A 27,914-nucleotide genomic window follows, 5' to 3' on the forward strand; every position below is an offset into this window, starting at 1 on the left:
GAGAACCTGCCAATTATCATTGGAAAAGCAAGGGTAAAATATCATGCTCTATCACTCCTTATAATTCCTTACAATGAAATGATCTCTACCTCCTAATCACAATTTACCCACTAAATACTCATTTTACTTACCTTGTGACCTTGTCTTCCAGGTTCACCAATTTCTCCTTTAGCCCCTTTATGACCCTAACAAATGCATAAATAAATAAATAAATAAATAAATAAATAAATAAATATTGTATTCACTTCGGCACAGAAAGTGGTCAGAGGCCAATAAAGTGATCTTGCTTCCCCAAATCTGTGTCGATGTGGTGCTAAGGAAAAGGCTGTGTGACTACTTTAAATGACCTTACTAATGTCATATGTATTACATGGCTGCTACATATGGTAAATATCAGTTTTAGTTCATGGAAAAACGGTGTAGAATAACAAAAGCTCCATTACCTGATTTGGCAACATGATTGATTGACTGTAGTTCCCTAGGTCCCTCCATCCCAAACCTCTTCTCACAGTTGGGTTAAGAGCATCAAGTCTTTCTCACCTTACTTTCTAAGGTGACAACCCTGACCCAACTTAGCTGGTCCCTGACCGTGATCTCTGGAGGCTGCTCTGAAACCCTTCTTCCTCCTCTACACCCATCACCTTCCTGGAGGTGAGAATGGCTGGTATAAGAAGTAGACTTCCCTGGATGCGCAACGTCCTGACTCTTCTTGTACACAATTTTCAGAGCAAAGGAAAATCTCCAAAAAGCTGTCAGGGAGGACTGCATAGCACCAGAAAAGATCCCTATCTCTTCTTGTCAGGACACCTGTTCTAAGCATCTGTGTGCTTTAGGCAGTTGCATGAGGCAAATATGAAATGAGCATTCCAACAGTCGATCAGAGGCTGCATTCTCAGAGCCGTTCTTGTTCTAACAGAGCAAGTCTTTGTGAACAATAAGACACCGAGCCAGGCAGTTGTGGGGATCCACCAAAACTGCATTTGGAGAAAACCGTAATTGGGAAACCAGTGCCTTGGGCATTTCAGATCATAGCAGAACTCCGTGAGTCTGACATTTTTTAAAATCACTTCAGACTCGTAGACCAGAGGGAGAAAGCCATTTAACCCTAGCATTTGGTATTTATTTATTTTTATGGACAATTTGAAGTAATTATAATGTCAGAGTAAGAGAAAAATGCTTTTCGAATGTCCCTTTTCTTCCCTATTTCTCAAAGTTTTTCCATGACTTTTCACTAAAATAGTTTCAAATATACAATATGCACAATTCCCCCCATGCTCCACGCTCCTCAGAAGGCAAACTTCTGGGCCTTAATTTGATGTTCTAAAGTCTCTCAATCCAATACATTTTATCTGTGTCTTTTCCCTGCACTACAAAAGCACTGTATCATCAAGCATCTGTGTCTCAGTAGGAAGACCTGTCAGGGGCATCAGCAGGAATTTCTAGGACTGAGTGAGGACCACAGACTAAACCACAGAAGAAGCAAACACAGATTTGCCTGAGCCGTTAAGTGGGGTCTCTGCACCAGGAAGGCCAGTGCTTAAAGGAAAGGCTCTATTTTTCTATGGATAAAACTCTTGAAAATAAAATACTGAAATTATTCTCTTACCCTCATGCCGGGTATGCCTGGATATCCTGAACGACCTGGTGGACAGGCATTGGGACACTGCCGGGGAGACAGAAAGTCAATGCACTAGAGCCTCCACTTTGTGACAACCTGGTGTTTGTTTTCTGTTTTTGTTCTTGTTTTTTTCCAGGAATCCCAGCTACAGAACCTCAGTGCAGTTATATTCATTAAATAACTCAGAACAACCCTTTCCTTTTTTATTACTTCATTTTTAATCAGAAAAGTACAAAGAATATAAGAAACTCTTTCCTCATGTATCTACCATCCAAATTTAATAAATGTTAATATTCTGCCACACTTATTTCAGATTTGTTTTAACAAAAATGTCTCCAGATAACCCAATACACCATGACCTGATGGTTTTCCCCTCCCCCTCCCACTGCACCAGCTCTATCCTGAGGTTCACATCCCCTCATCAAACCGGCCAAAACTGCATTAGTGCAGTTTACCAACATCTTTGCATATCTGTCTATAAGTATAACAAGTCTCAAAGGGAGTTATTTGACTTGTATCTTGGGGTGCTCTAGTGAAAAAAATGCCTTAGTCATGAAGTAAAAAGATTACAGAAAAACAATGATATTTTTGTAACAGTCAGAGAGTATGCAAGCCGCCAGTCCCCTAGTGCTGTGAACTGCTCTGACATCTGAGCAAAGTGAAACACGGAAATGCAACACACTTCAGTGAGATCCTCTTAAAGAGAGTTCATCTGAAGATTACATGGTCTTCGACTTAAAACTGTATTCTGTTCAAAGGAAAACATCTTACCAATGGATCTCCGTCTTGAAAGCCAATCGTTCCCTAAAGTAATAAAATATTAGAGTTAAGAATATACTTAAATATTTAATCCAAACCTACTAATAAAAGTTCATTGGACAAAAATATACTAAGGATATTTGTTCTATAAAATATAAGGAACAAAGAACATATAGTAGGCTAATATTCTAAAAACTTGACTCATGGGTATGTTTCTTTTGGTGAACCCCACATTTCAGTAGATTTTTTTTTTCAGGGGATGAAGGGAGATGAAATGAGAGACAGAATAGAAATATGGGGAACTTGGAATCATAAATTTAAAATATGGATTAACTCCTACTTAAACTTCTATTTTTTTAAGATTTTATTTTTTTTTATTTTTGGAAAGAGTGGAAAGGAAGGTAAAAGAAAGGGAGAGAAACATCAATGTGTGGTTGCCTCTCGTGCGCCCCCTACTGGGGACCTGGCCCACACCCCTGCATGTGCCCTGACTGGAAATCGAACTGGCGACCCTGTAGTTCACAGGCTGGCACCCAGTCCACTGAGCCATACCAGCCAGGGCTAAATTTCTATGTTTTTAATTGCTTACTGTATAAATCCTTTGTAAAAACTAGTTCTTTTGAAAGTGTTCCTTTCATATGTCCAAGTTTTAAGCATTTGAGAATCACAAACATCAAAGGACTTCAAATGTAATGAGTAAGCATAAAAACCACCTTTTTTAAAAAGATTTTATTTATTTATTTTTAAAGAGAGAGGAAAGGAGAGAGAAAGAGAGGGAGAAAAACATCAATGTGCAAGAAAAACATCAATTGGCTGCCTCTCTTGAATGCTCCCAACCCGGGACCTGGCCCATCCTGACTGTGAATTGAACCAGTGACCTTTTGGTTCACAGGCTGGCACTCAACTCACTGAGCCACACCAGCCAGAGCTGAAAACCACCTTTTAAATTATTGTGATTTCTCTACTTCTCTGGCCTAAAAAAGCCCATGATCTGAATGGGTAAAAAAAGTTGACAGCTATTTTGGAATCTTAGGACAATGATTCAATTACCAGGTACTTTCATTTTTGGTTCTTAGGTTTCTTTAGACCCAGCTCTCAGAGGCAGAAAAATTCAAGTTGCAAATAACTTACACTGGGTCCAGGTGGTCCAGGGGGGCCAGGTGGTCCTCTTTTCCCAGGGTCACCCTAAGTTATTTGAAAATTGACACAGTGGTTATATACATATCAAAACACAGTGCATAAAACTGGGGAGGCATGAGAGAATGATATTACCAGAAACCCCTACGGAGCTCAGGCATGCATAGACCTGTCACCAAAATCAATGGGTGGCCCATAATCCAATCAGCTCCGAGAAACCAGAAGAATAAAGGAGTTCTAGTCTCACCAAAGTAATAAAACAAGGCAGAGGAACACTTGGGGGGCGGGGAGCAAAGCCAATTCTCTATAGAAGGATCACTTTCTCTACCCTGAAAACTAACTGGGAGAAGTACATATTTTTCTAGCTGATTTGCAGAGGAACTGAACAGACAATGCTGCTAGGGCCATCCATCTAATGTCAGCAAAAGAAAGCTTGCACCCAGCCTGAAGCTGTGAAGTGGAAAGTTAATCTCTGCAGCCCAGACTCTCCCTGGTGTTGGTCCTCAAGCTATCACTTGGTCTATCACTGCACTCTCTTGCAATTGAAACAGAAGATCAAAGATGGCTAAATTCAAACAAGCCACACAGTGAAAATGGATTTCAGTTAGTCTTAATATCCAGAGTTTACTCCTGGCATGTTTTCCTTCTTAACACTCTACTCTGAGAAGTCAAAAGCATCTTGGATTTAATTTAACTTTACATACAATCTTTTCACATTTATTCAATTGTTCAGTAAGTAAATTTGTCAAACAACGAGCGAGAAAAGTATATAATATGTGGCTCCTACTCTCAAAGAGTTTACAATAATCTATCCCTCACACAACATCAGTACTTCAACACTTTGGAAATATTTATTGAACATTAACATCAAGCACTTATACCAGCAATATCTTCTATGAAGTTCAGCTCTTCATTGCCTAAAGCTGAGTTCTGTTCATTTGATTGGCCCTAACATAAATACACATGGTAATGATTTTAGCCTATTCACTGTTCATTGCACACAGAGAATCTAATGCAAAAACACTGGACCGTAATCCTGGATGGATCTGTAAAATGAAGTGACACTTCCTGACTTGATCACTAATTCTGGAAGTTGGGAAGAAAATTTTAGCGGAACACTTTGGAAAAAAAATGAAATAAAATCACTATATGAAAACAAGGTAGCACTGTTACCTTTGGTCCCCATTAATATTGTGAACTGCAATGAAATTCATCTGCCATGTTTCAGATGTGCAGGGAATAATACACAGGGTAATTTGCCTTCCCTAGTGACATCGTCTTTTAAATCAGCAAATGTCTATCAAAAGTCGCTGTAGTACTCACAATTGGTCCAACACGGCCGAGCTCTCCAGGGAGACCCGCTCCCCCAGGAGGACCCTGAAGTAAACAAATTAAAGGGACATGGTGATTCATGAATGTTTTTACAATCTATCACAAATGATATTCACTGGGGTAAACAACTGACTTAAAATTATGTATCTGTGCCAGCTTTGGTTTCCAGGGAAACAGTAACCCATTTGACCAAATTTTAATTACTTAAAATAGAACAGAAATTTCTTAAGTTAATAAAATATTTTGTTCAGCATAATAGGGGTGCGGTCATGGAGCCACCTACGACCGTGTGTGTGGAGCACCATGAAAACCACCAGGTAGAACGTTAGGTGGAGAGTAAGGTTGAGATCTGAGAAATAGGCCATTTTTATAGACTATGTAAGAATAAACCAAGAGATGATACTCACAGGGGGCCCAGGAATGCCACGGCCCTAAAAGATCAAAATAAAAATTACTATGATATGTGATTTATATTTAGTATAAATAAAGACATAGGCCTAACTCAGGCCTAGTTAAAAAATAAACTACAAACTCCATCACCAAATAAATATATGATGCTCATTCTACAGAAAGCAATGGGTAAAGAAAAGCAAGTGTGGCTCTGCTTCTAAAAGTAACAGAAGCTGTGCCAGCTCCTCAAACATTCCTCTAATGTCGAAGCTAACCAGTAATATTTTTTTTCCAAACTTTTTTTTTAAAGAAAATCAAAGTAAGGAAGTCATCCATGCTTGCCCTCAGGAGACTTTACCATCACTCACAAAGAGACACATCACCACCTGACGGTTTAAAGAGTTTTTCATTTGCTGCGTTTTATAGGAAACCTCCCTTAAAAGCAATACAGAGTAATGTTTTATAATTTAGAACGTGATGTCTGGATGCTCCCCCAGACAAATACTCAGCACAGGGAGGCAGGGGATAAACTGGGGCCCAAACACACACTCTGTGACAGGCAGGACTCTATTTCCAGGCACTGAATCCAGTAGATATTAAAAATAAAATGGTGTCACTCCTGAAATGATCCATGATGGGATCCTAATTGGATATGATGAATTTGGTTTTAAAACTAATATTCCACACCCCTCTCCTTTACACTTTATATCTCTTCAGCAACACTAACACTGTGTATAATTAAAACCACATCATCCTCCAAGTCTCAATTCCTAGCATAAGACTTAGTATATATGCTTGTTGAACTAATAAACTGAACAGCAGCTGCTTTATTTTCTCTCTTTGCTTTCCAGGCTCACTTTTCTCCCCGTGGGGCTTCTCATTACTCTTTTCGCTTCCACACTGGCTGGAACAGCTCTTATTCACAGCTGTCTCTGATACCACAGTGACATTAGCTTTCGTTCAAGACTGTCTTTTCTTAAAAATCCATAAATGAAGCATCCAGTGGAATACCTTCTAATAATGACATTATTTCCAATTACTTAGGCAGACAAAATAAGAAATAATTTCACATGAGCAGTATGTTTAATGCTAAGGGGAGCTATTTAAAGACGTTCTTTGAAAAATTGCTCCTACTTGAACACTTTAATATATGGATCAATTTGGGAAATGTGCTATGCTTGAATATACCAAAGTAATCAATAAGTTATTTCGTATCAGAGACCTAGATGATTGATAAATTTCACAAAATGTTTTAAAGGCATCACTCGAAGATGTTGACCTCTGAGTGGAAAAATATGGGAGAAAGGCCAGCAAGCTATTCACTTCTGAAAATAGGCTTCAATGGAAAAGTTGTCACTTGCTGAAATATGGCAAAGAAAACAGTGTAAATAAAAAACAAGGGGGAACAATACAGATTCATGACAAAAACAAAAGGAATGAAGAGCCAAATAGAAAGGAAAAGCAGGTCTTATCAGTAAGACCTGGTTGTCTTATTGATAAATAGAAATAATACAAATTTGCCAGATTGTGCAGTATAGGAAAAGATTAACCGGGGAATCAAGCAGATGCTAATAGCTGATGGCTGGTATTTCATTAGAGATAAAACCAGTTGTGAAGAAAGTGGTGTGACCAAATCACTGAACACTTGGATATGCTATTGTTATGCAAAAAACGCTTTCTATCAGTGGGGGTGCAGGGGGAGTTTTCCATTGGGAAATACCATGTGCAAACAGAAAAATGGATTTTACAGTGTACATTCAAATTTCTCTAAAATTTTTCTACTTAGGTCAGGTAACTCATAAACTTCTTTGTGGTGTATATAATGCAGAAAACTGCATTTAAAAGTTTCACGGTGGTTAGAATTTTACCAAAGATAGGAGAGGTTCTGTCACTGCGCGCTCACTTACTGGGAATCCACGAGATCCCGGCACCCCCGGTTCTCCCTAAAAATAAAAATAGTTCATTGCACTCAGCTTTTTGTGTCATAAATATGTACACATGCAAACCACATACATATTAAAATCATTAAAACACTCCATCTGAGTGTTTTTAATTTAATTCAATTCAGCCAAAACACAATTTTAGTTGAACAGTGTATTTCAACTGCTTCACAACTAATCTGTTAGTTGATCTGCAATCATTACAATACAATTTACTTCAGCATTTAATTAACGCCAGTAATCAATACCAGGTGGCTAACTTACTTTTTGTCCTCTTGGTCCAACAGAGCCAGGGGATCCATCAGGCCCTGTTAATCCCTAACAGAGAGGATGACATTAGAACAACTATAGCATCCTTAGGCAACCCTTTAAGTGGATAATTTCATTTTATTTATTAATTATGTACAGGATGATTACCTAGGTATGATGAAAATACTTATAAAGAAATACCTTTCTATGTTCTTACTCAAAGGTAAGGTTTAACATGCCATTGTTAGTTATTTTGTGTTGATAAATTTTATTATATCCCTAACTTCCTGTTAACTGCATTGTTTATCACAAGGTTCAATAGGTTAGTATTTTTTAAGCCATTCAGAGAAAGATAAATACCACATGATCTCACTGATATGTGAGATCTCACTTAACCTAATAAACAAAATAAACTGATGAACAAAATAGGACCAGGGGCATGGACACATGGACCAGCCTGACAGATCTCAGAGGGGAGGGGGTGGCGGGACTGGAAGAGATCAGCCAAAGAGCGTGTATCATATCAGACCACAGTGTGGTGAAGGTGAGAGGGGATGGCTGGGTGGGGCAGCAGGGAATCGGGAACATCTGTAATAATATCAACAATAAAAATAATAATAATTATTATTTTTGTCATTGCTTTGAAAAAATGCAATATAATAATTTCAGCATTCTGAGAGCTCAATCTGGTGGAACAACAGGTCTTGACTCAGCAACTTACCCATGTTTATGTGCCTCCTTTACTTTATGCATAAAATAAAAATACTATATGTGTCTATAACTCTTTAATAAAGTCTTGAGAGGTTAATAAAATGTTTCTGCAATAGGAATTAAAAATAACCCTTGCAGTCACCTAAATAGAGCCCTCTAGCCATCTCCTAGCAATGAAAATTGCTTATTTAAGAACGTCAACTTCTAAGGTCGAAACGTTTGAGAGCGGGCATGCTTCTACATTATCTTCCTTAGTAAAAATAGCGGTAATTAAGTATATGCTTTCACGGGTGCCACTCCATAACAGAATTTAAGCCGGTTACAATAAAGCACATTTATAGCTATCACATTTAATACTAAAGCAGTTATTAAAGCATGTCTTTAAAACATTCTCATTTTTCTTACCAATACCTATTTTATCATCATTCTCAATATAAAATAGATATTAAAGCATGATAACACTGTGTATACTTAATTTCCATATTTGGTAAAGATGCATTTTTATATTTTTAATTTTTTACTTACTCTTTGACACTTTCAGATGTTGTCATTTATAATGTAATCTTGAAGTTATACCTTGCTAAAGATAAATATGTGTATGTGTATCTGTATATACGCATACATATACATATACACATGATTACATAAATATAAAACCTATCTATTATCAAGATTTTGAAAAAGGCTCAAATGATATTAATAGGGGGAAGGATTCCTTGAAATTATAAAAACCATACTTAAAATTGGATCACCAAAATCCATATTTAATGTCATAGTCTGCCTAATTATCAATAAAATGATTTCATTTAATTTATAGAGAAAACTAGTTCACTGGCCAGTTTTCACTTTTCTCTACATCAATTAATTTCCCTCATAACTCCACAGAGTGGATCAAAAGAAGTAGAAAAAATGAGTTGAAAATGTCAATTACTGCAAATGTGCCAAAGAAGAAAATCATTAAACACACACAAAAGAATTTTTTGACAGACCGTCCCTGATTTTCAATCACTTTAGTCTAATTATAACACTATAATTTGGGAACAAGCCCCCACATCGTAGTTGCTGAGTACCTATTGGTAATGGAGCATTGGCTTTTGTATTTCAGCAAACAAACCACTTATCCAGGGGCACTCCCTGGAAGCACTAAGTGGTACATAGATTTTCTAAACTTCAGGGCACATTTAATTGATGGAACCGGTAATTCCTGCATTATGTGCATGTCCTCCAATACCAGTCCTGGTCAGTCCCCATACACGCAGCCCACTAACCACCTTCAGCCTGCAACGTGAATAACTGACATGATTAGAGGACAGTAGCTTCTATATATGGTAGAATTTCAGCTGCACAATAATAAAACAGAACCAAGTAAATGGTTGGATAACCTGGAGGCTGCTTCCAGGTCACTTCTTATTTAGTATCTTCCATAGGACATGATAAGATGTTTATCTTTAGGTCGTTCTTTGAATTAAACTGAAAATACAGTCTGGTGTCAGATGCCACAGCGAACTCTGTTATGAAATAGCTATGTACAAAAGTAAAAAACTTCACGAGGACAAGGGCTTCATGTTCATTCAATCCTAGCACTTTGTCCCTGCATCTAATACATACTCAATACAGGACTACCAAATAAAATTAATTTAGGTCAGCCTGTTAGGTGGAGGGATGTCACACTTGTCCTTCCACATCATCTTTATTTTTGGTTCAAATCCCAGCTCTGCCATTTATTAGCGGTGCAACCATTTGAAAGTTACTTAATTGTAGAGTGCCTCAGTTTCCTAATCTGTAAAATAGGCATGATAATAATATCTACCTCAAATGGCAATTTTGAAGGTTAAATGGGATATGACACACAGTGTTTATAACAGCCCCTGGCAGAGTGGGCCCTGAATAAACACTAGCTCCTCTTATCGTCGTCACTATTACATGGTCAGCACTGTTCTACGTGCCGTGAACAGTTCACATGCAGTATATGACATGCTTCCTGCCCTCTGAGAGCTTACAACCGCATCCAGGAAGGGTTCGGCAAATAAACGAACAAAAATCTAGATATCAACCACAGGCACTGTACTTCACAGACCCCTCACATTCCTTCAATGCCTTCAATTCCTATTTTCACTTACACTTACCTTTCAGAATAATTTCTTAATAACTCACTATGCTAATCATATAACTGCTGCCAATGATAACAGTTGTACACATTGAGAGCATGTTCTAACCTCTTCCTGGAAAAAAATAGCACGGTATGCCTATAATCCCTTTAATTCTAGTTCTTCTTCCTCCTCTCTTAGATGGATGCTATAAGAATAAATGAAATACTATTTTATAGAGCTCGCTGAGCATGTCACAGCAAATAGTGCCAATAAGAATGGCTCTATTGATATTATTGATGATAGTAACACAGTTGTCTTTTGGGTGCAAGGCGATAACCAAGTTCTGGCTTCTCTAACTTTACATGTCTATAAGGAAAAAGAACTTAAAGAAAGAAGCAGGAGAGAAAAGATTATATATATTTTCCCCACATTTACATTTACATGCACAATTTTAATTTGCAATAATTCTTATTTATCAAATAAATGAAAGAGGAAAATATCACCAGTGGCAGAAAGAATTGCTGTTACATGAATGTATGAAGATTAAGCTCTACGTAGGATGCTGTTGAGGTTGACTGTGTTCTGAACGTCCACACTGCTGCTCAGCAGGGAACACCGGCCCTCAGTCTAATTCCCTCCAGCATTCCGATGACTCGGGTCTGGAGACCTGAGGCATAATTCTACAAGCAGAGCTGCCACGACTCGCCTACCTTTTCGGTCAAAAATCCACTCACTTAGGATAATTACTCTTAAACCATGTTCCTTTCATATTCCTTCAAACATCATCTGGTAATGTTAACATTTTGCTAATGTTAGCCATTAGCAACATTACCAAAACAACAGCTTCACAATGAACCAAAGAGCAGAAGACAGAGATTGGAGGTTTAAGGTCTTACAACCGTGCAGACTCTGGTTCACCTATCAGGAGAAGATTGCTGAAGCTTTCCTATTGCCCTATGTCCAGCGACAGCAAACAAACAGCAAACTCTGATCTAGTTGCTGATATCGCCTTACTCTCAATGTCTAGCCTTAATTAAGAGTAAAAGATTTGTTTAAAATATCAAGTGAGCCAAAGTGTGGAGTAAGAGAACTTTTTGGCTAAGAACTTTATAAATCCCATTTGGCTCCATTTCAAAATTCGGTGAATATGAACCATGGAAATATTTATAAATAATTATAAATTATTTTTATTATTCATTGAATTATCCATGTTATTTTTCTTGATTAGTAACTCAGATACTAAAACTTCACTATTACACTTTTTCTCCCTATTTTCTCAGATTATTCATCTATTTAAGAACCTCATTTGAATTTGAATAATGTAAAACTATCTGGAAAGCAAGTCTAAAAATCAAGAAATCTTGTTTCTTTCACTGTCTTCACTATTAAATGACTCTGGGCTCCTGAGGAAACTACTGTCCTCGTAATTATTCAGCTTCCTCATCTGTGGAGAATAATATTAGCCAAACCTGCTTTCCAGGTTCTTGTAAGGTTAAAGGCAATAATGTTTGCAAAGGTACTTGAGAAAAATTTCTACACAAATGTAAATTAGTATAGTTAATTTTTTGTTTGGTTCTAGGAAATGCCTAAAGTAGCGGCACATACATGGATATCTTACTTTTTTTCTCTCCTTTCTTTCTCTTTCTCTCTTACCTTCTTTCTCAGTCCCAGGAGACTGATACAATGCCCTCATCAGTTTCTCCCTGAGGACCTTCCAGTGTCAAAGTTTTATAGGAGGCCTTACTCTTACCTTTTTACCTTTGGAAATCTGGTTTGTTCTGCACTATAGTATTGCAATTATAGACAAAGAAAAAATACTTGTATTGTTATCTACAGGTACTTCTAAAGATTCTGACACAGTTTCATTGTTTATCCAAAATTCTGTTAAGCAGGGAAATTATAAAGCAATATCAAGTATTGTCTTCATGACCTGATGGTAAAAGGTAAAGAATTTGTTGAGCACACTACCTAAGACCATAAAATACTAAGGCACGAATAAATCTAGCCTTCTGTCCAAAATTATTTCAACACAATAAGTAGCAAGAAAAGACATCTGGTACTTCAACCACCACAAAAATTAATAACAATAATAATAATTCGATTATTAAATTTCTCTTCACACACACACAAAAAATCAGATTCAAGTTCCAAGGGACTGCAGAAATAAATTCAACATTTTGGGGGGGCTATTAGTTTATTTAGTGGTCTTGTATTTATCAGACGTTTTATTATGTGACTGTTTCAAGTCATTCAGAGTGTTTTTGAGAAGAGCTTGATAGCCAAGTTATATAATTTCAGTTTGCAGCACGAAAACATCAGTTTGACACTCAGTTTGTATTATCCAGCTAGTAGCCCTGGAGGGCCTCATACACTGTCATTCTGTATACACAGAAAATTCAAACTAGATGTTTTGAGATGTGAAACAAAGTCTAACTCCTAAAGCATAAATACCGGAGACAAATATCCTCATTATGATACCTTGACACAGAAAGCACATCTTTATCACTGTTGAACTCTATAGCTATTTTCCTTTTCTCAAAATAAAGGATCTGTCTCAAACGCTAGTCAAAAATTCTTGGAAATTACAATCATAGGTTTTCAGATGCTTTCTTTGAGTTACAAAAGTCTTTAGTTTTGGGAGACAACAGAGAGTGGTTGATAACTTGAAGGATAACCTGGATGGCCACTGTCTGTTCTCTGAGAATAGATGCCGTATCTTACTTCACTTTGTGTCTCAACCACAAAGTCAAGGACAGGCCTGTACTGGGAACTCAATGGGTATTAGCCAAGTGCCTGGAGACAAGAGAAGCTGAGGGTACTGAAGTCATTTGATTCTGAAGAAACATTATTTAGTGTTAGGTTTACCATACAAACTCAGTCTGAGCTTCCTGCAGAGGGGGCGAGGGGAGGTCGGGAGATGGATAAATTGGGGAAAGGCTACTGGTTCCTAATCTTCAAGCAACTCTAGCCAGCTTGTTTTTGTCCGTGAAGCCAAAAAAAAAAAAAAAAAAGGGGGGTGGGAGAGAGAAAACTAGTTTTGAATTTCCTATTCCATGAATGCTGAGCATTTCCCTGCCCCTGCCCCACCCCCAGACATCCCCACTCACTTCAGGCCCTCCCTCAAACACCTCTTTCTTTCTTCTCAGCCCCTTTCCCTGCCTGAGGTTCTTTTTCTGAATTAATCTAGGGGGTGGCAGTAAAAGGACAAGAGTAAAGACAGCTTGCTGCGGAGCCTCAGAGACCAGTGGGAGTCCATCTCCACCGTCCCCCCCACCCCCCCGCACCCTCGGAGCCCCGAAGTGGGGCTGAGAGTCCACAGAGTGAGCAGAGAGTAGACTGTTTGAAGCAGGAGCCCGGTACCCATTGCCATTTTGTGAAAGGAGGAAATGCCAGCACTGCGTGCAGTCCCCACAGGGCCTCGAGGAATGAGTTATCTCCACCCTCGCTGGTCCCTTTGCAGAAAACTGCCGCCTCCATGCCGACCAGGCAATTGCAGGGCGCCCGCAAATTCAGAGCCACAGCACTGTTTCAGCTGCGTCTACCGCCCCCAGCCCCCTCCAGAACATCTCTACGCCTCTCATTTCCTTCCCTCCTCCTCCGGCCCCCAAACACGCGCGCACACACAGAGAGACACACACGCACACACTGGCCTACTCACATCAGCGCCCGGTGTGCCAGGCTTGCCAGGAGCTCCCGGCTTTCCTGGTTCTCCAGGCGGACCCTGAGTAGGGGGAGGGAGAGGCGGGGAGAGAAAAAGGTACAAAGTTGAGACTCTTTGGACACGCGTGGTTTCAAACCACGTCTGAAGGAAGAAAGTGTAGTGCGAACGCGCTTATCAACTTACCGGGAGGCCCGGGGGACCCTTTGGACCTCTGTCACCCTAGAGGAGCAGGAGAGAAGGCAAGAGCAGTCGGTTGAGGTGCTGGGGACCCCCTTGGGAGAATCCCACGCGTGATCACCACACAAGCAGGGACAGAGTAAATGAGGGAGGATCAGGACCGACCGACGGGGACAACAGAACAGTCTACCTCCTCCCTCTGAAAATCCCTGGTCCTCTAAGATCCAACCCCCAACTGTCACCGACGTCTAATCCCGCCTTTGGATGGTGGGGTGGGTGGGGGGACAACTTGCCCTCTCGGGGAAAAAAAAAAAAAAAAGGCAAAACAAACCCAAAACCCCTGTAGCCGCTGGAGAAAGGGTAGGAAAGGGCAAGGATTACAGAACAGTGGGGTTGGAGATGGAAACTTACGTCAATGCCGTCGATGCCGGGAACTCCAGGGGGGCCCGGGGGCCCGGGGGGACCCTGCTCGCCTGGGGGACCTCTCTGACAGAAAACAGCACACGCGGGTTAGTGAAGCACAGTGGGCAACGAGGAAAACCTGGGCGCGACGTCTTGAGGGCCCCACCTCGGCCCCGCAAAGGCGCCTCCCTGGGGAGGCAGGGGTTTTGAAATCCAGCGGAATAAACGTGTATCTCACTTCCAAGACAGCGCAGGTTGCTTCTGTTCTGCCGCAGTCTGCATGCGGCTAAACAGTGGGGTTAGAGCAGCAGCCTCTAGGCCCCCAGCGTCCAAAAGAGGGGCCTGCAGGGGCCTAATGCCTTTTTTAAAGGGGATTCAATAATGAAAACGGTGGTCATTGGATACCTCGATTGAATCAGTAACTGCAAGTGAGTGTTTTGGCTAAAATGGAACAGCGAAGAATGGAGGTGCTCCATAGCAGATCGATTACAGCATCGTTCTGTAAATCTCTCTACGTCCAGTAGAAATCTGCGGTGACTATTCTCGAGGAAAAGACTGGGGAGGAGCGGGGCAGAAGAGCCTTGAAACCCAGCGGGCCTCTGGCCTCATTTCAGATTGGCCTGCAGTGACTCTCTTGCACGAGGTCTTTACACCTTGCTTCAAAACTACATCAACTTTCACACTGACCCTAAGGAGTGACCCACTTTATCGCTCGCCAACAGCTGAGCGTTGACGGTGCTGTAGGGGCCGGGGGCCTCTGTACTAGTGGGAGCATGCTGCTTAGGGAATGTGTGTTGGGAGGAGGATTTCCCCCCTTCTAAATTTAAACAAAGAAAAAAGCTTCTTTCATCAAGGAAAACTTTGTTTTCCTAAACTCCTCTGACCAGACAGGTTACAATGGGGTCTTTGTATGTGAAACCTCAAACCTCCGCTGGGCTCGCCCGCCCCCGCCGTGCCCTCTCCCGCGCGGGAGGGAGGCGACGCCGGAGCCTTTGGGAAGTTGCTGAAATTTCGAAGGGAGCCAAGGCTGCCCAGTGCCAATCCCCGAGCCGCGGGCACCACTAGCAGGACGCAGGTTTCGTGCTGCCACCGCAGGCTGGAGGAGCGGGAGAGGGAGCTTTAGGGCCCATACCCTGAAATCCCGCCTTCTCCGGCCTGCTTTGGACTGTGACCAGGGAGGGGGAAGGGAGGTAAGATGAATCCAAGCCAAAATTAAACCCTGGTCTCCAGACACCGATGGCCTTCAGCGTCTTAGCTTGCAGCCTTAGGTCCCAAGTGGGGGGAGGTGTCCTTTCCCGGATCAATGGGTCATATGGGGTCCCCGACTGCCCAGGTACTCGCTGCAGGTGCTGCGGGCTGGATGGAGGTAGCGAGCCGCCTCAGAGCCCTGGGGATGCTGCGAAACTTCCCCACTGCTCCCGCGACGGCTGCACCCCACCTTTCCCTCTGCGCGCTGGGAAAATGCCAGCACTTATTGCCCCCAGCGAACCTGGTCGGGAGGCTGGCTGGGCTAGTGAAGAAAGAGGTAGGGAGAACGTGAGATGGCGCCCCCCTCCCCGCCCAAACTCTCCCACAACTTACTTGAGCCGCGCACAAGCAGAGTCCTGACAGCAGCAGTCGCAGCCCAAGGAACCCGCGAGCCCGCGCCGTCCAGGCCATGCCCCCGCCCTCTGCTAGTCCCCCGAGACCGACTCTGCCTCCCGCCGCTCCGCTAGGCGTCTGGACCCGCCGCGCGCATCAAGTGTTACTTCTTCCCCGCAAAAAGTGCCCCCGGGCCCAGTGGCTGCAAAGGTGCCCCGGCGGGGAAGCGTACGTTCCTCCTGTTTTTGAATGGCCCTGGAGAGGGTCCTGGGGATTGGAGGAAAGCTAGCGGGCCGGTAGGAAGGATAAAATGACAACAGTCCCCCTTAACCCTTTCGCCGCTCAGCACAGTCCAGGCCAGAGAGCTCGGCTCTGCCTCCGCCCACACGTCCCACCGCAGCCTCCCGCGTCCTCCGAGCCTCCCTAGGAGACCTGAGCACCGCGGCCGGCGGCAAGCAGACCGTCAGCGTTCTTGGAAAGATGTTTGGAAGAGACTAAGCCACCAAAAGTAGAACCAGACACCCCTGGCGGGGTGCGGGTGAGGGAACCAGACACCCCTGGCGGGGTGAGGGTTGGGGGTGGGGGGAATCCTACTTTCTAGGTTTTGGGTGGGACCTGTGCTTCCTTAATATCAATCTGACCCGTACAGCAAAACTCAGACCTCTTGAGAGTGGGGAGGCAGAATGGAGAGGAGTCAGACCGGTGGAAGAGGCCTTTGCCAGTGGTCAAGGGGACTCACCGTTATCCTTGGTGGCAGCTCATGGCAAGTTTCTCTGCTCGGTCGAAGTGGGTCACAATGGATCAGCATCCACTGAAGTTCAAACTGGACAAAGACAGCAGACAGTCAGTTCAGGTTCTTTTGGAGGACAGAAGCAGGTCATTTAAGAGAGAGAGAAGTTGGTAAGTGTGGTCCAATTGCTAAGTGACTAGAAATCAACTTGAACTGGTTGATCTCCTTGGAGCAGGACTTGCGTTGTTCCGTGAATAAGAATTTCCATTGGAAATGGGTGGGAAGCCCTTCCCAAGTTTCTTTGATCATTGGATGCAGATGTCTTCTGCTCTGCATTACTCCAGCATAGCCGAGGCAGGAAACAGATCACTGGCACTGATTTTCTATTTCTGTCCTCACCACGATCCCAAGAGGTAGATTCTGTTAAAATGAGGCTAGAGAGAACAAGAAACTGTCCTCGTCACAAGTCAGAAAGCGCCAGAGTCTGAATGGGAGCCCAGGCCTACTAAACTCCACAGAGAACATAGGTGCTAAGAGTTCACACTGGAGAATGTTAAGGACAGGCAGCTGAAGAGGTGACCACATCCAGGAATAATATAAAGGAAAGCAAATCTGGTCCTAGAAGAAACGTGCATGCTAGAGAAGACATTCTCCACGGAGTGACTACAGCTTAAAGTAGAAGGAAGGACCAGAAATGGTGGGAATGAGAGGGAAATCAAAGACTTAAGGTGGGGGGTAGGGGGGGGCGGATGACAAGATGATAAAAAGTACTTAAATTTGGTATAGTTTTATGTCTTATTCATTTGCTGCAGAGATATAAAAATTTTAAATACTTGAAATCCAAATATTCCCTGACAAGTTCTTATATTTTAGCAGGTGCTAAGGGAGAAAGAAAAGAGGAACAAAAAAAGAAACCAGACAAAGGAAGAATGGCCAGATCTTAATCTGAAAGCCTCGGGAGACAAGGTTACAAAAACAGATGCATCCCACAGGCAGCCTGCCACTGTGTGTCTTGATGGCCCCTCTTAAATTGAGGGAGTTCCTTGCTAGACATTCCAAGTTAGATCCATATTTCTTAGTCAGTTGATTCTTTACGTATTATGCGAGTGTCTGGTTAAGCATCCAGGTCCCAAATCTGAACATTATCTCCTTCTTTTTTCCTCCATTAGTGAATTACACTCTATTTCACCTGCCAAATGGACTCTAAATCTGCTGGATCTAGTATTAAATTATGGAAACATCCAGACTTGAAGTTACTGGATGGAAGATCAAAATGGAGACAGTGAAGAATGAAGTCATTCCCTTCTATCCACAATAAAGGGAAAGTAAAACAAGACGAACTTTTCTATTTTATAAAAGGTGAAAACAAGCATTAAGCTTTCACATTCCTGCATTGGTGCCTCTTCTCACATGATTCTAACTGTCCTAGAGATCTCCTCTTTCTCTATTATTCTTTCTCCATTATTCTCAACCTTACCATGCCTTTTCTCCAGAAAATGTGGACATCTGGAAGGATAAGTTGAGTGGGATGTAAAGAAAGTGAGCAGCTGAATCAAGAAGGAAATTTATTTCTGAATTGTATGAAAACTATCTGGATCTTCCTGGTGTGAATTATTTAACAATATTACACTGACATCCCTCAAAAGAGTTGCTTTCCAAACCACACAATGCCTTGCAGGTACAGGAATTACTTTAATCAGATACTTTTTATTGGTGTACTTTTGTTTGCTTGAGAGAGATTTTATTCTAGTTTGTTCTAAATTGCAGTGGAAATTTTGAAAGGAAGATAAAAGTAAGAATGGAACAACCTTTTCCTCAATGAATACTAAATACCTGGCAGTGCCTCAAACAACTCTTGGAAGCAGATCACACATGGTAAAGTGGAGTGGAGAGGTGAAATCATTGCCACAGGTCACACAGTTAGTAAAAGGCGGAGCTAGCATTCCAAATGTGCTCGGCTCTAAAATAAGAGCTTTCTCTACTACCCGACTCACTCTGACCCCGCAAAATAACACAGAGTGAGTTATAATTTTGTAAGGAGGTAACCAAGGCGCATGGTGGTTGAATATTTGTATTGAAGATGAGTGGAAATGGAGAATTGTCTAGAAATTAAAACCATGTAAGCTAGTTTCCAACATCTGCTAGAAAACTTCAGGACTAGACTAAGAAACTTCCATAAGATTTAAACCTTTCCTTTTACTTCCCAGAAGCAAAATTTCTAGTGCTTCTCCCAAACCGACAGCTATATCTATATGCAGTTACGTATTAATGTGTATAATAAAATACCATGGAGGAAATACAATTACGATTTTTTCCATGACCAGATAAAAATATTGCCAGAATAAGAAAAGATATCTTCCCACTGCCTAACTCTCAAAATAAGAGAGATCACATATGATTTTATTCAGTAAATCCTTTGTGAATTGGTAAGTCAAACTAGGAATGGATTCTGTGTGTGTGTAATATTTTAATTCTCAAAATATAATTCATATCTTAATCACCTTGAGAAACTTTAATTATTTTATTGCAAATGCAAAGTGATTCATTAAGCTGTTTTCTCAAAAATTTAATTCTCCCTGGATAAATTGGCGCACCTGTTCAAATATGTGAGATTCAATCGTGGCACAGAATAATGGGGGAATGCAGTGTAATTCATCTGTGAATGCAGGCTGGGTTGTTCAGACTCTGACATAGATCAGAAGTTTCTGAACACATCTGTGCACCCACATAAACACCACCTACGTACTAATAATCACCTACACAACAACCATTTTTTAGCATGCAGTATGAATTCCAATTTGCATGTTAATTATTTTGCAGGAAGATTGGCAGCATTCCTTGGTAAAAGTCACTTCCATTATACATCTAAAAATGTTAATTTCCACACGTTTCTCATTTTCATACCTGGAATCATTTATCTCTTTGAATGCACACTGACAAAACATATCTGACAAATATTTTAATTTAGTCCTTTGGGCTAACATCTTTTAAACCCTGGTATACCCCAAGCACAAAGGAAACATCCTTGGGGAACCAGGGATATTCTCCCCACAAGGAGTTTGCCATTTTTAAGACTGAGAAAAATCCAAGCAAAGAAATAAAAAGGTTTTTTTAAAAAAAATCTGTTCAACAGAACATAAAATGCCCTAGCACAGTCCACCCTTCTCAACATAGAATATTTCACCATTGTCTTGGGCAGAACTGATTTGTCTGAGTGTGGAGTGCTTCACATATGCCCTGCTTGGCATTGTCCACTTGTTTTCTGTAGGAAACTAAGGTGTAATTCCAGCCCCTAAGCTAAAGTAGTGTCCAGCTGAAAACTCAGTAAAACAAGTAATTTTGGCCATAACTCTCTACTCTTTTAATAAGACTAGTGATTTCTACCTATTTTGCTAGATTTTTGAGAAAACTTAGTAAGGTATTGAACTAAATAAGAACTAAACAAAAACTAATAGCAGAACACTATCTTTTCTTCTCGAGAGAAAATCCTATTGACAAAGTGTGCAACTTGGCTTAATATTAATGAGAATGACAAAAGGCTTGATATTTTATAAACTGAATTTTGATTAAGTTTCATAACTATAAAATAACTAAAAACTACCCCTTCCAAGATTATTTTTTAAAATTGGAGAGGTGTTTCATTAAGCCTCTATTTACTCAGTAACAATAAATATTTAAAGAAATACTTGAATCCTTAGATCTCATCCTTCTATTCAGTTTATGACAAAGTGTTGGTTTCTACCATCCTAAGGGACCTCCTCCAAGTGAAGCCTCCTGGTTGCTGAGCAGAAGGCTCTCAGCTGCCCCAAAATGAGAAATTTCCCCAACTCCGTAGACTAGGCCCTGCAGTTCCAGACACAGCGCTAGGAATTGTAGTTAAATACGAGTAGGTGACAATTATCCGAATCATACCAAAGGCAGAGGCAGAATGATGAAAGGAAAGAGAACAGTAGACTTGAAGGTAGCAGACCTGGTGCGTCGTGATTGATTCATTTTTCCTTCAGCATATCTTCACATAACACACTCATGTGCTTCGATGTCAATACCATGGAAGACACAAAATATCTGGTCTATAGGGCAGTATCTAAGCCAAAAAATGCTTTTGACAATAAACCGTATTGCAATTGACATGTGCTATGGCTAAGGTCACCAACAAGGGGATCAATATAACATGACATGTGTGAGTAGGGCCCTAGAGTAACTGAGATTTTCAGAAGCAGAGACGAGGAGGGTAACAGAGTTCTGACACAGAGGAGGGGACAATAACAAGACACAAGGGCGGAAAATGGGGTAGAGAAGAGACCAGATTCACTGGCACAAAGACTAGACATATTTCCCCCCCTTGAATTCTAAGCTAAGAAATTTTAATATTACTTTGTAGCTAATTATTAGATGGCTGTCAATATTTGTCTGCAACAGAGAAAGGGGTAGGGAAAAGTGGCCTAATTTAAAAGGACGTTTAAGGAGATTCATGTGGTAATAAAGGCTCAATCCTTTCAGGCAGAAAGAGGCGACTGTAGCAGAGCCTCAAGAAGTGTTATCCTCTGAACTTTGGTGAGGCATCCTGCCCACTTAAAAATAAAAGAACCCTCCCCTCATGTCACATCCCCCCTCAGCTGCCATCCTGTTTTCAGCTCCCATTCCTATAAAACACAGAAGAGTTTTCTATATCCATTGACTCCAATTCCCTTCCCTTCCATTTGCTCTTGAACTTGGCTTTTCCTCCCAATACTCCAAGGGGTATTTTCTCAAGTTCACTGTCACTGGTTTCTAAATCCAATGGTCAGCTCTCGGTCCTCATCTTATTTGATCCATCTGCAGCAGTTGAGTGGATTGAGCGTTCCATCCTCCTTGAAATACTATTTTCCCTTGACATTCAGGGTACCACAATCTGCTCATTCTCTCCTACATCACAAGCTGCTTTTCTTAGTCTCTTTGGCTGAATTTTCCTCATTTCAGCAACGTCTCAATGTTGGTTGTTTTAGGGTTCACTTCTAGGACTTCCCTATCACATTCATCACCTAGAAATTTCATCTTGTTACATAGCTTTAGGTACCTTATACGTGTTGACAACTCCCAGAGTTCTACTCCCAGTTGGACCTGTCTATCAAGATCCAGAAGAACATATCAAACTGCCTGCTCAGTATCTTCACTTAGATGTCTAAAATAATGATCAACATAAATATTCCAAACTAACTCCTAATGTTCTCGCTGATACCTGCTGTGGCCACAGTCTTTCCCATCTCAGTAAGTGAAAACTCTGTATTTGTAATTTAGTCATGCCAAAATTATTGGTGTCATCCTTGATTCTGCTTTCTCTCTTACACTGCAAATCCTGTTTTCTCTACCCTCAAAATAGATCAGCACCGGACCACTGTGCACCATGTCCACCACTACCACCCTCTTCCAAACCAAGACCACCATTGTCTGAATTTCTGCAGTAGCCTCTTAAAGACTCCTCTTGGGTTTCCTCTAAACGTTCTGTACTTCTGTTCCCCTACTGTATATTGGCAAACAACCACCAAAAAAGATGCTTTTTAAAAATACAAACATGTTGATTATCCAAAACTGTCAAAGTTTCTCATGTTACACAGCAGGAGACCCAAAATGCTAACACAATTGTCCTATCCTTACTCCATCATGTGACCTCATTGCCTATGTCTCTCAGTCTTGTTCCAGCCACAGCAGTCTGCATGCTGTCTGCACACGCAGCAGACAACACCCACACCAGTCTCTTTTCACTCCATGTCTGTCTTTCTGGAATCTTCCTTTCCCAGATATCCACATGCTAATTCCCTTAACTCTTTCAGGTATCTGTTATTTTTTTTTTCTCCATGAGTTCTTCTTTCCAGGTGCAACAATTTCCTGCTTCATTTTTCTCCATAGCGTTTCTGACCACGTGGCATGCTATACATTGACTCATTTATTCATTTGTGTCTGCGTCCTCTCCCCAGAATGAATGCAAGCTTCATTTGAGCTTTAACTTCTGTCTATAACTTCTGTTTGAACGCACACTGACAAAACATGTCTGACAAATATTTTCATTTAGTCCTTCAGGAAACATCTTTTAAGCCCCAAAATAAGCCAGGCACAAAGGAAACGCTCTAGGGAAACCAGGGATATTCTCCTCCCCACAGGGAGTTTATAGTTTGTAAGACAGAGAAAAATCCAAGCAAAGAAACCTATTCAACAGAACATAAAATATTTAATAGTTGTTTAATATGAATAAGTGAATGCATAGAGGTGGATAAGAAATATAATGAAGAAAGAATTAATATTATCTTTCTTCTGGGTTGATTACAAGTTGAAGGGCAGCCCCCTCCCTTGCCTGGGCTTCCGTTTCTGCACCTATAAACTGAGGGGTTTGGACTGGACACACTCAGTCTCCCCCAGCTTTGAGAGGCCATGGCTCTGAACCGCTAACCATGCAGAAACTGTCATGAAGAGAAGGAAGGCTGCCACTGAATTAGTCCCCTGCCTTACAGCCTCCCAGTCTACATAACAAAGATTTCTTTATGCTCTTAGCCCATACACATTTTAATAGAAATAGAAAAACTAATGGCACTGATTTCTTAAAATTTCCTGTGCAACAGTATGGGCACAGCTGAGGCCAATGAAAATTCTACTGTTTTCAATTTTCCCATGAAAAACAAGTTTGACCATCTTTTTGATTTTATTCCAGTTTATCTGTAGCCCTTTCCCCAATCAGGGCTTCTCCTGTGTTGGCATCTCTTTTTCTGTGTTCTCCTTTCGTTGTCACCTACTAGAAAATTCGGCTAATGTTAGCACAGTCTACAATGCAGCATGTTCGGTTTTATCTCCAAAAAAATTATTTTGGCAGTCAGCATTCAAAAATATTCCAATCAAGTCATCCCAAAGTGTTTTAAAAGTTATTTCCTATGAATATGTTCAGATAACACTACCATTCCTTTTGTATTTATTACTTCCAAGTGAAAGAGTATTTGTTAAAAATGTACTTGTCAAAAACAATTTCATAAACCAAGTTAATAGTTTAGATATATGCCTAGTAGATACTATGTATTTATGAAATCACTAAAAACATAACTTTCCTATAATATTTCTTAAATATCAGAAAAAATATTCATCACAACCTCATAATTGATTTTCCCATATCTATGGCACATTGTTTTTACATTCTGAGGTTGGTATGGTTTAATTCTATGGAGTGAAGAAAACAACAGATAGCTCTTCCACCAACAGTTTTTCTGGTTCTTTCTATTTACTCTCATATTTTCTCTGAACTTAACAAAAATAACATACAGTGACACATTTGAAATATGCTTTCCTTTTTTAGATTTTATTTCCTTATTCTGAGAGAGAAGGAAGGGAAAGAGAAAGAGAGGGAGAGAAACATTGATGTTTGAAGAGAAACATGGATGTGCAATAGAAACATCGATCAGCTGCCTCTCACACACCCCCTGCTGGGCACCTGACCCACAACCCAGGCATGTGCCCTGACTGGGAATCAAACTGGCTACGCTTTGGTTCGCAGGCTGGTGCTCAATCCAGTAAGCCATACCAACCAGGTCTGAAACACACTTTCGAAAGCATTTTATCTGACTGATTAATCATGTTCCATGTTATTTTGTTTGGACTATACATAAGGAAAAAGAAAAGGGTTTGAATGATATATTTGCAAAGCCACATAAACTTTTATCCTCCCTCAAACAAGCCCCGAGTGCACATCCCTCAAAAGGGAAAAAGGCTAACTTTGTTTTCTAATAGAGCTGTACAAAATAACTCTCCTAGGCAATCACGCTGACAGCAAACAATAAAGAACCTGTCATAAAGTAACATGTTTTTACGATATGCTGCCAGGAAACTGAGCTTTGCAGTGGGATAAATGGCACCATCCCAAAATATGAATACAAAGGAGGATAGAAAATATGGGATTTATTGCTTTAAAATCAAACTAACAATGTATGGCAGCCGTACATTGGGAAAAAACATAAAATGCTCTGAGGCCACTAAATAAGCATGAGCGATGAGAATGTTTGAGTTGTAGATCACATGAGCAGCTCTACTGCAAGCCTTACAAAAACCTCCTGAAATTGGTTTCCTTTTCCAGTTTCGGAAGGGGAAGAGACAAAAGATAGACTAGAAAGGGGGAAATCACAAACAAGGACGATGTGAATGAGTCTTTTGGCATTGATGCTCCATCAAATGTTGTTTTCACTACCTTTTTGAGCAAGCAGTTTCTATGACTACCTCTTGACATCTGTAAATACCTTCAAAAAGGATGTTTGCTTTTGATTTACTTACTAAACAAAAGCAACTGTTGATCCTCCAATTTCAAGAAGAAAAATTGAGAAGTATACTGTTCCTTGTTGTTTTCCTGCTATTGGCACATTTCATTTTCATTTCAAAGTCCTCACATAGTAATCTTGAACATTTGCTGTCTCCACATTGGCAGAAGGTGCCCTGACAACGCACTTCTTCTACCTCATGGAACATGTGGACACCACTACTCATCACTCTCAAGTCTTCCAAGGGACACGCAGTCACTTGTCTTCAGCCATTGTCAGCAATTTCAGTTTCAGCCACATTGGTGCGATCATAAGACTTGAGATAAAAACAGAGCACAGGGGCAACTTGCGGGCACTTGGGCTTTGTCTGGGCACTTGTACGGGTATTTGACTATTCTTAGTCTAGAAAAGTGGGGGGCAGTGTGGGGTAAGAAAGTTTAAAAGGCAAGAATTACTAAACATGGAATTTCCAAATGAGAGTCCCTTTGCCTAGAGTACTGGACCTTATCTTCTCCTGGAGAACTCTTATCCATCCCCGGGTTTCCTCTTTGACTTCACCTCCTTCAGAAAACATCCTTGAATGCCACTCCCAGCCCTCCCTGCTCTGATCTGAGAGGGGAGCTTTTTCCATGTGCCTTCACTCACTGTCATGGCCCTACTGTGCTACTGCTGTTTACCATCTACCCCTCCCTTGCAGGCTGAAGGACATAAGAGCTGTGGTTAATTTGTACCCAGCATAAACTATGTATACCCAGTATATAAGCACATTGGGGCATTTACTAAGTAAATAAACAAGGAGGATTAATGTCTGAGGACACGTTTCATACTGTGCAATTTTCTTTTTTAAAAAAAATTGTTTATCCTGCAAAGTAAATTCTGAAAATTCTATACAAATTACAAATGTAAAAACAATGAGATGTTTTATAAGGAAAGTTACACATTTTTACTTTTTATCAGAGGAAAGTTAGTTGGCATAGCAGAAATTAAGGTAGATTAGAAATTTTATAGCCAACACTGTTTCTTACAAGCCAAGAAACCTGCGTGAGATTACTTCTTCAACTGGGAAATGGAGATGACCCTATCCACGCTGGTTCACTCATAAAACTATTGCAAGGATCGAATGAGCTAATGGGAAATGAAAGAACTTTGAAAGCATTAAATTGGTAAATGAAGGGGATTAAACTGTTTTTTTAAGCATAAATGGGCTTTCCTTACATAGAGTTTCTACTTTATCTTACGTCGGGTGAAAGTTGAGGAATATATTTCGGTGACAAGTTTGAGTTTGACGTTGTAAACTGTCGGTCCTTGGACGTAAGTAAAAATGTTTTGACCTATACCCCTGATCTATCTGAGTTATTATCACTACCATCACCACCCCCATATCATCAAAAATGGAATTTTTTAATATACCAAGTCTCTTGTGTTTCCTTGTGGGGGGTCAGAATTCAGTATAAAAGAAAAAACGTTGTTCAGGCTGTTTTCAAGTACTTTTAACATTGGCTTCACTGCACTGATTGAAACCTCTTTAGTGGACCTGCAGCAAAATGTAGCATCAGCTTCCAGGTTCTTTTTTGCATTGCTGCACTTGGAAGCGTAGAGTAGAAGAGAACTCGTCCTAACTGGTCTCCACTGTGGTGTGAGACCAGACTTGTCAGAAAACCTGCCGTCAGCTCTAACATCACTGGCTAGACTGTAATATAACGAGATAATATTGTGACTTTACTGCTCTGGTAATCAAACAATTTAATAGCAGACTAGCATCGCAGATTCAGCTTATAATTACTGGCAGTGCTGTTCAAGGCCCATGAATCAATAAATCAATTCTAGAAGTACTTGATTGATAAACATCACAGTGAGGGGGTATTCACAGGTCATTTTTCCCTCATCCATGGTTCAAAATGATGCAGATATTGCAGAAGTTCAGTGATGTCTGAAAACCACTCCGGCACCACTGCAAAGATTTTACTGCAAAAAATTCAAGATGGCACAAGAGTGGTCCCATTGGCTTTTCGACCCAGCCACTTGAGGTGTGATAACTCATTAGTTGAAGGTATACTTTCTCAAGTGTCTACAAGCCAGAGCAGTGATGTGGCAGTTACAAATTGTTTCCTGTACATCACAGAATATAGAAATTTCACACTACCCTTCACACTAATCACAATTCTTCCCTTGGAAAGAAGCAATTTGAACTATTCCATTACTGAGATGCCAGATAACCTTTTTTTCCCCTTTGGAGAAGGGCACAGAAACAATTCAAAATCATTGTATCACCCCTGCTACACTCTACAATATGAGTTTGGTGACTAGAATTTAACAGCCCTGTGAGAGAGACAGAGAAAGACAGACTGAGAAAAGAGAGGGAGCAAGGGAGAGAGAGAGATTAGCATCGATATTTACTGAGCTGCAAATTCTTTAGTTTCCCCCAGAAGAACACTTGTCTTCTAAGATATGTTTTTAAAATTCCTTTCATAATACTATAAAATATCCTTTTAAAGAATTGTTCATTGCCCTAACCAGCATGGCTCAGTTGGTTGAGCATCATCCCACAAAGCAAAAGGTCACTGGTTCTATTCCCAGTCAGAGCACGTGCCTGGGGCTGCGGCCTGGTCTCCAGATGGGGTGCATACAAGAGGCAACCAATGATGTTTCTCTCATACAGATGTTTCCTCCCTCTCTCCCTCCCTCCCTTCCCCATCTCTATAAATAAATAAAACCTGTTTTAAAAAAGAATTGTTCAATGAAAGTCAATACAATTATGTGTTATTATATCATTCCTTACCTTTACATCCATGGACCTCTACAGTAAAATCATAAACAGAGCTTTAAAATCTTTACTTTTATGACACTCCAGGCAAGACCTACTTCTAAAT

At 40.7% G+C, this 27,914-nt stretch overlaps 1 protein-coding gene and 1 long non-coding RNA gene across 4 annotated transcripts in view; one reads left to right on the forward strand and one right to left on the reverse strand.

Annotated features, from left to right (window-relative positions):
- Window positions 1-27,914, reverse strand: part of COL9A1 (collagen type IX alpha 1 chain) — an 86,710-nt gene that overhangs the window by 49,604 nt on the left and 9,192 nt on the right. The window contains exons 6-18 of one of the 3 annotated variants that reach the window (XM_024576625.3): window positions 16,787-16,870; window positions 15,956-15,976; window positions 14,476-14,550; window positions 14,071-14,106; window positions 13,885-13,947; window positions 7,441-7,494; window positions 7,144-7,179; window positions 5,254-5,277; window positions 4,838-4,891; window positions 3,509-3,562; window positions 2,390-2,422; window positions 1,607-1,663; window positions 132-185 (exon numbers count right to left, since the gene is read on the reverse strand). In XM_024576625.3, coding sequence (XP_024432393.2) covers window positions 132-185; window positions 1,607-1,663; window positions 2,390-2,422; window positions 3,509-3,562; window positions 4,838-4,891; window positions 5,254-5,277; window positions 7,144-7,179; window positions 7,441-7,494; window positions 13,885-13,947; window positions 14,071-14,106; window positions 14,476-14,550; window positions 15,956-15,976; window positions 16,787-16,870 — 645 coding nt within the window. Of the gene's footprint in view, window positions 1-131; window positions 186-1,606; window positions 1,664-2,389; window positions 2,423-3,508; window positions 3,563-4,837; window positions 4,892-5,253; window positions 5,278-7,143; window positions 7,180-7,440; window positions 7,495-12,748; window positions 12,985-13,884; window positions 13,948-14,070; window positions 14,107-14,475; window positions 14,551-15,955; window positions 15,977-16,047; window positions 16,209-16,786; window positions 16,871-27,914 lie in introns of those variants that run through there. The other 2 variants (XM_024576626.3, XM_053914311.1) reach the window with 2 other exon arrangements.
- Window positions 16,703-18,081, forward strand: LOC123478306 (uncharacterized). The gene is made up of 3 exons (XR_008425617.1): window positions 16,703-16,947; window positions 17,651-17,743; window positions 17,947-18,081. It is a non-coding gene; the product is annotated as an uncharacterized lncRNA (long non-coding RNA).

Source organism: Desmodus rotundus, chromosome 11, assembly GCF_022682495.2.
Source record: "Desmodus rotundus isolate HL8 chromosome 11, HLdesRot8A.1, whole genome shotgun sequence".
Classification (NCBI taxonomy): Eukaryota; Metazoa; Chordata; class Mammalia; order Chiroptera; family Phyllostomidae; genus Desmodus; species Desmodus rotundus.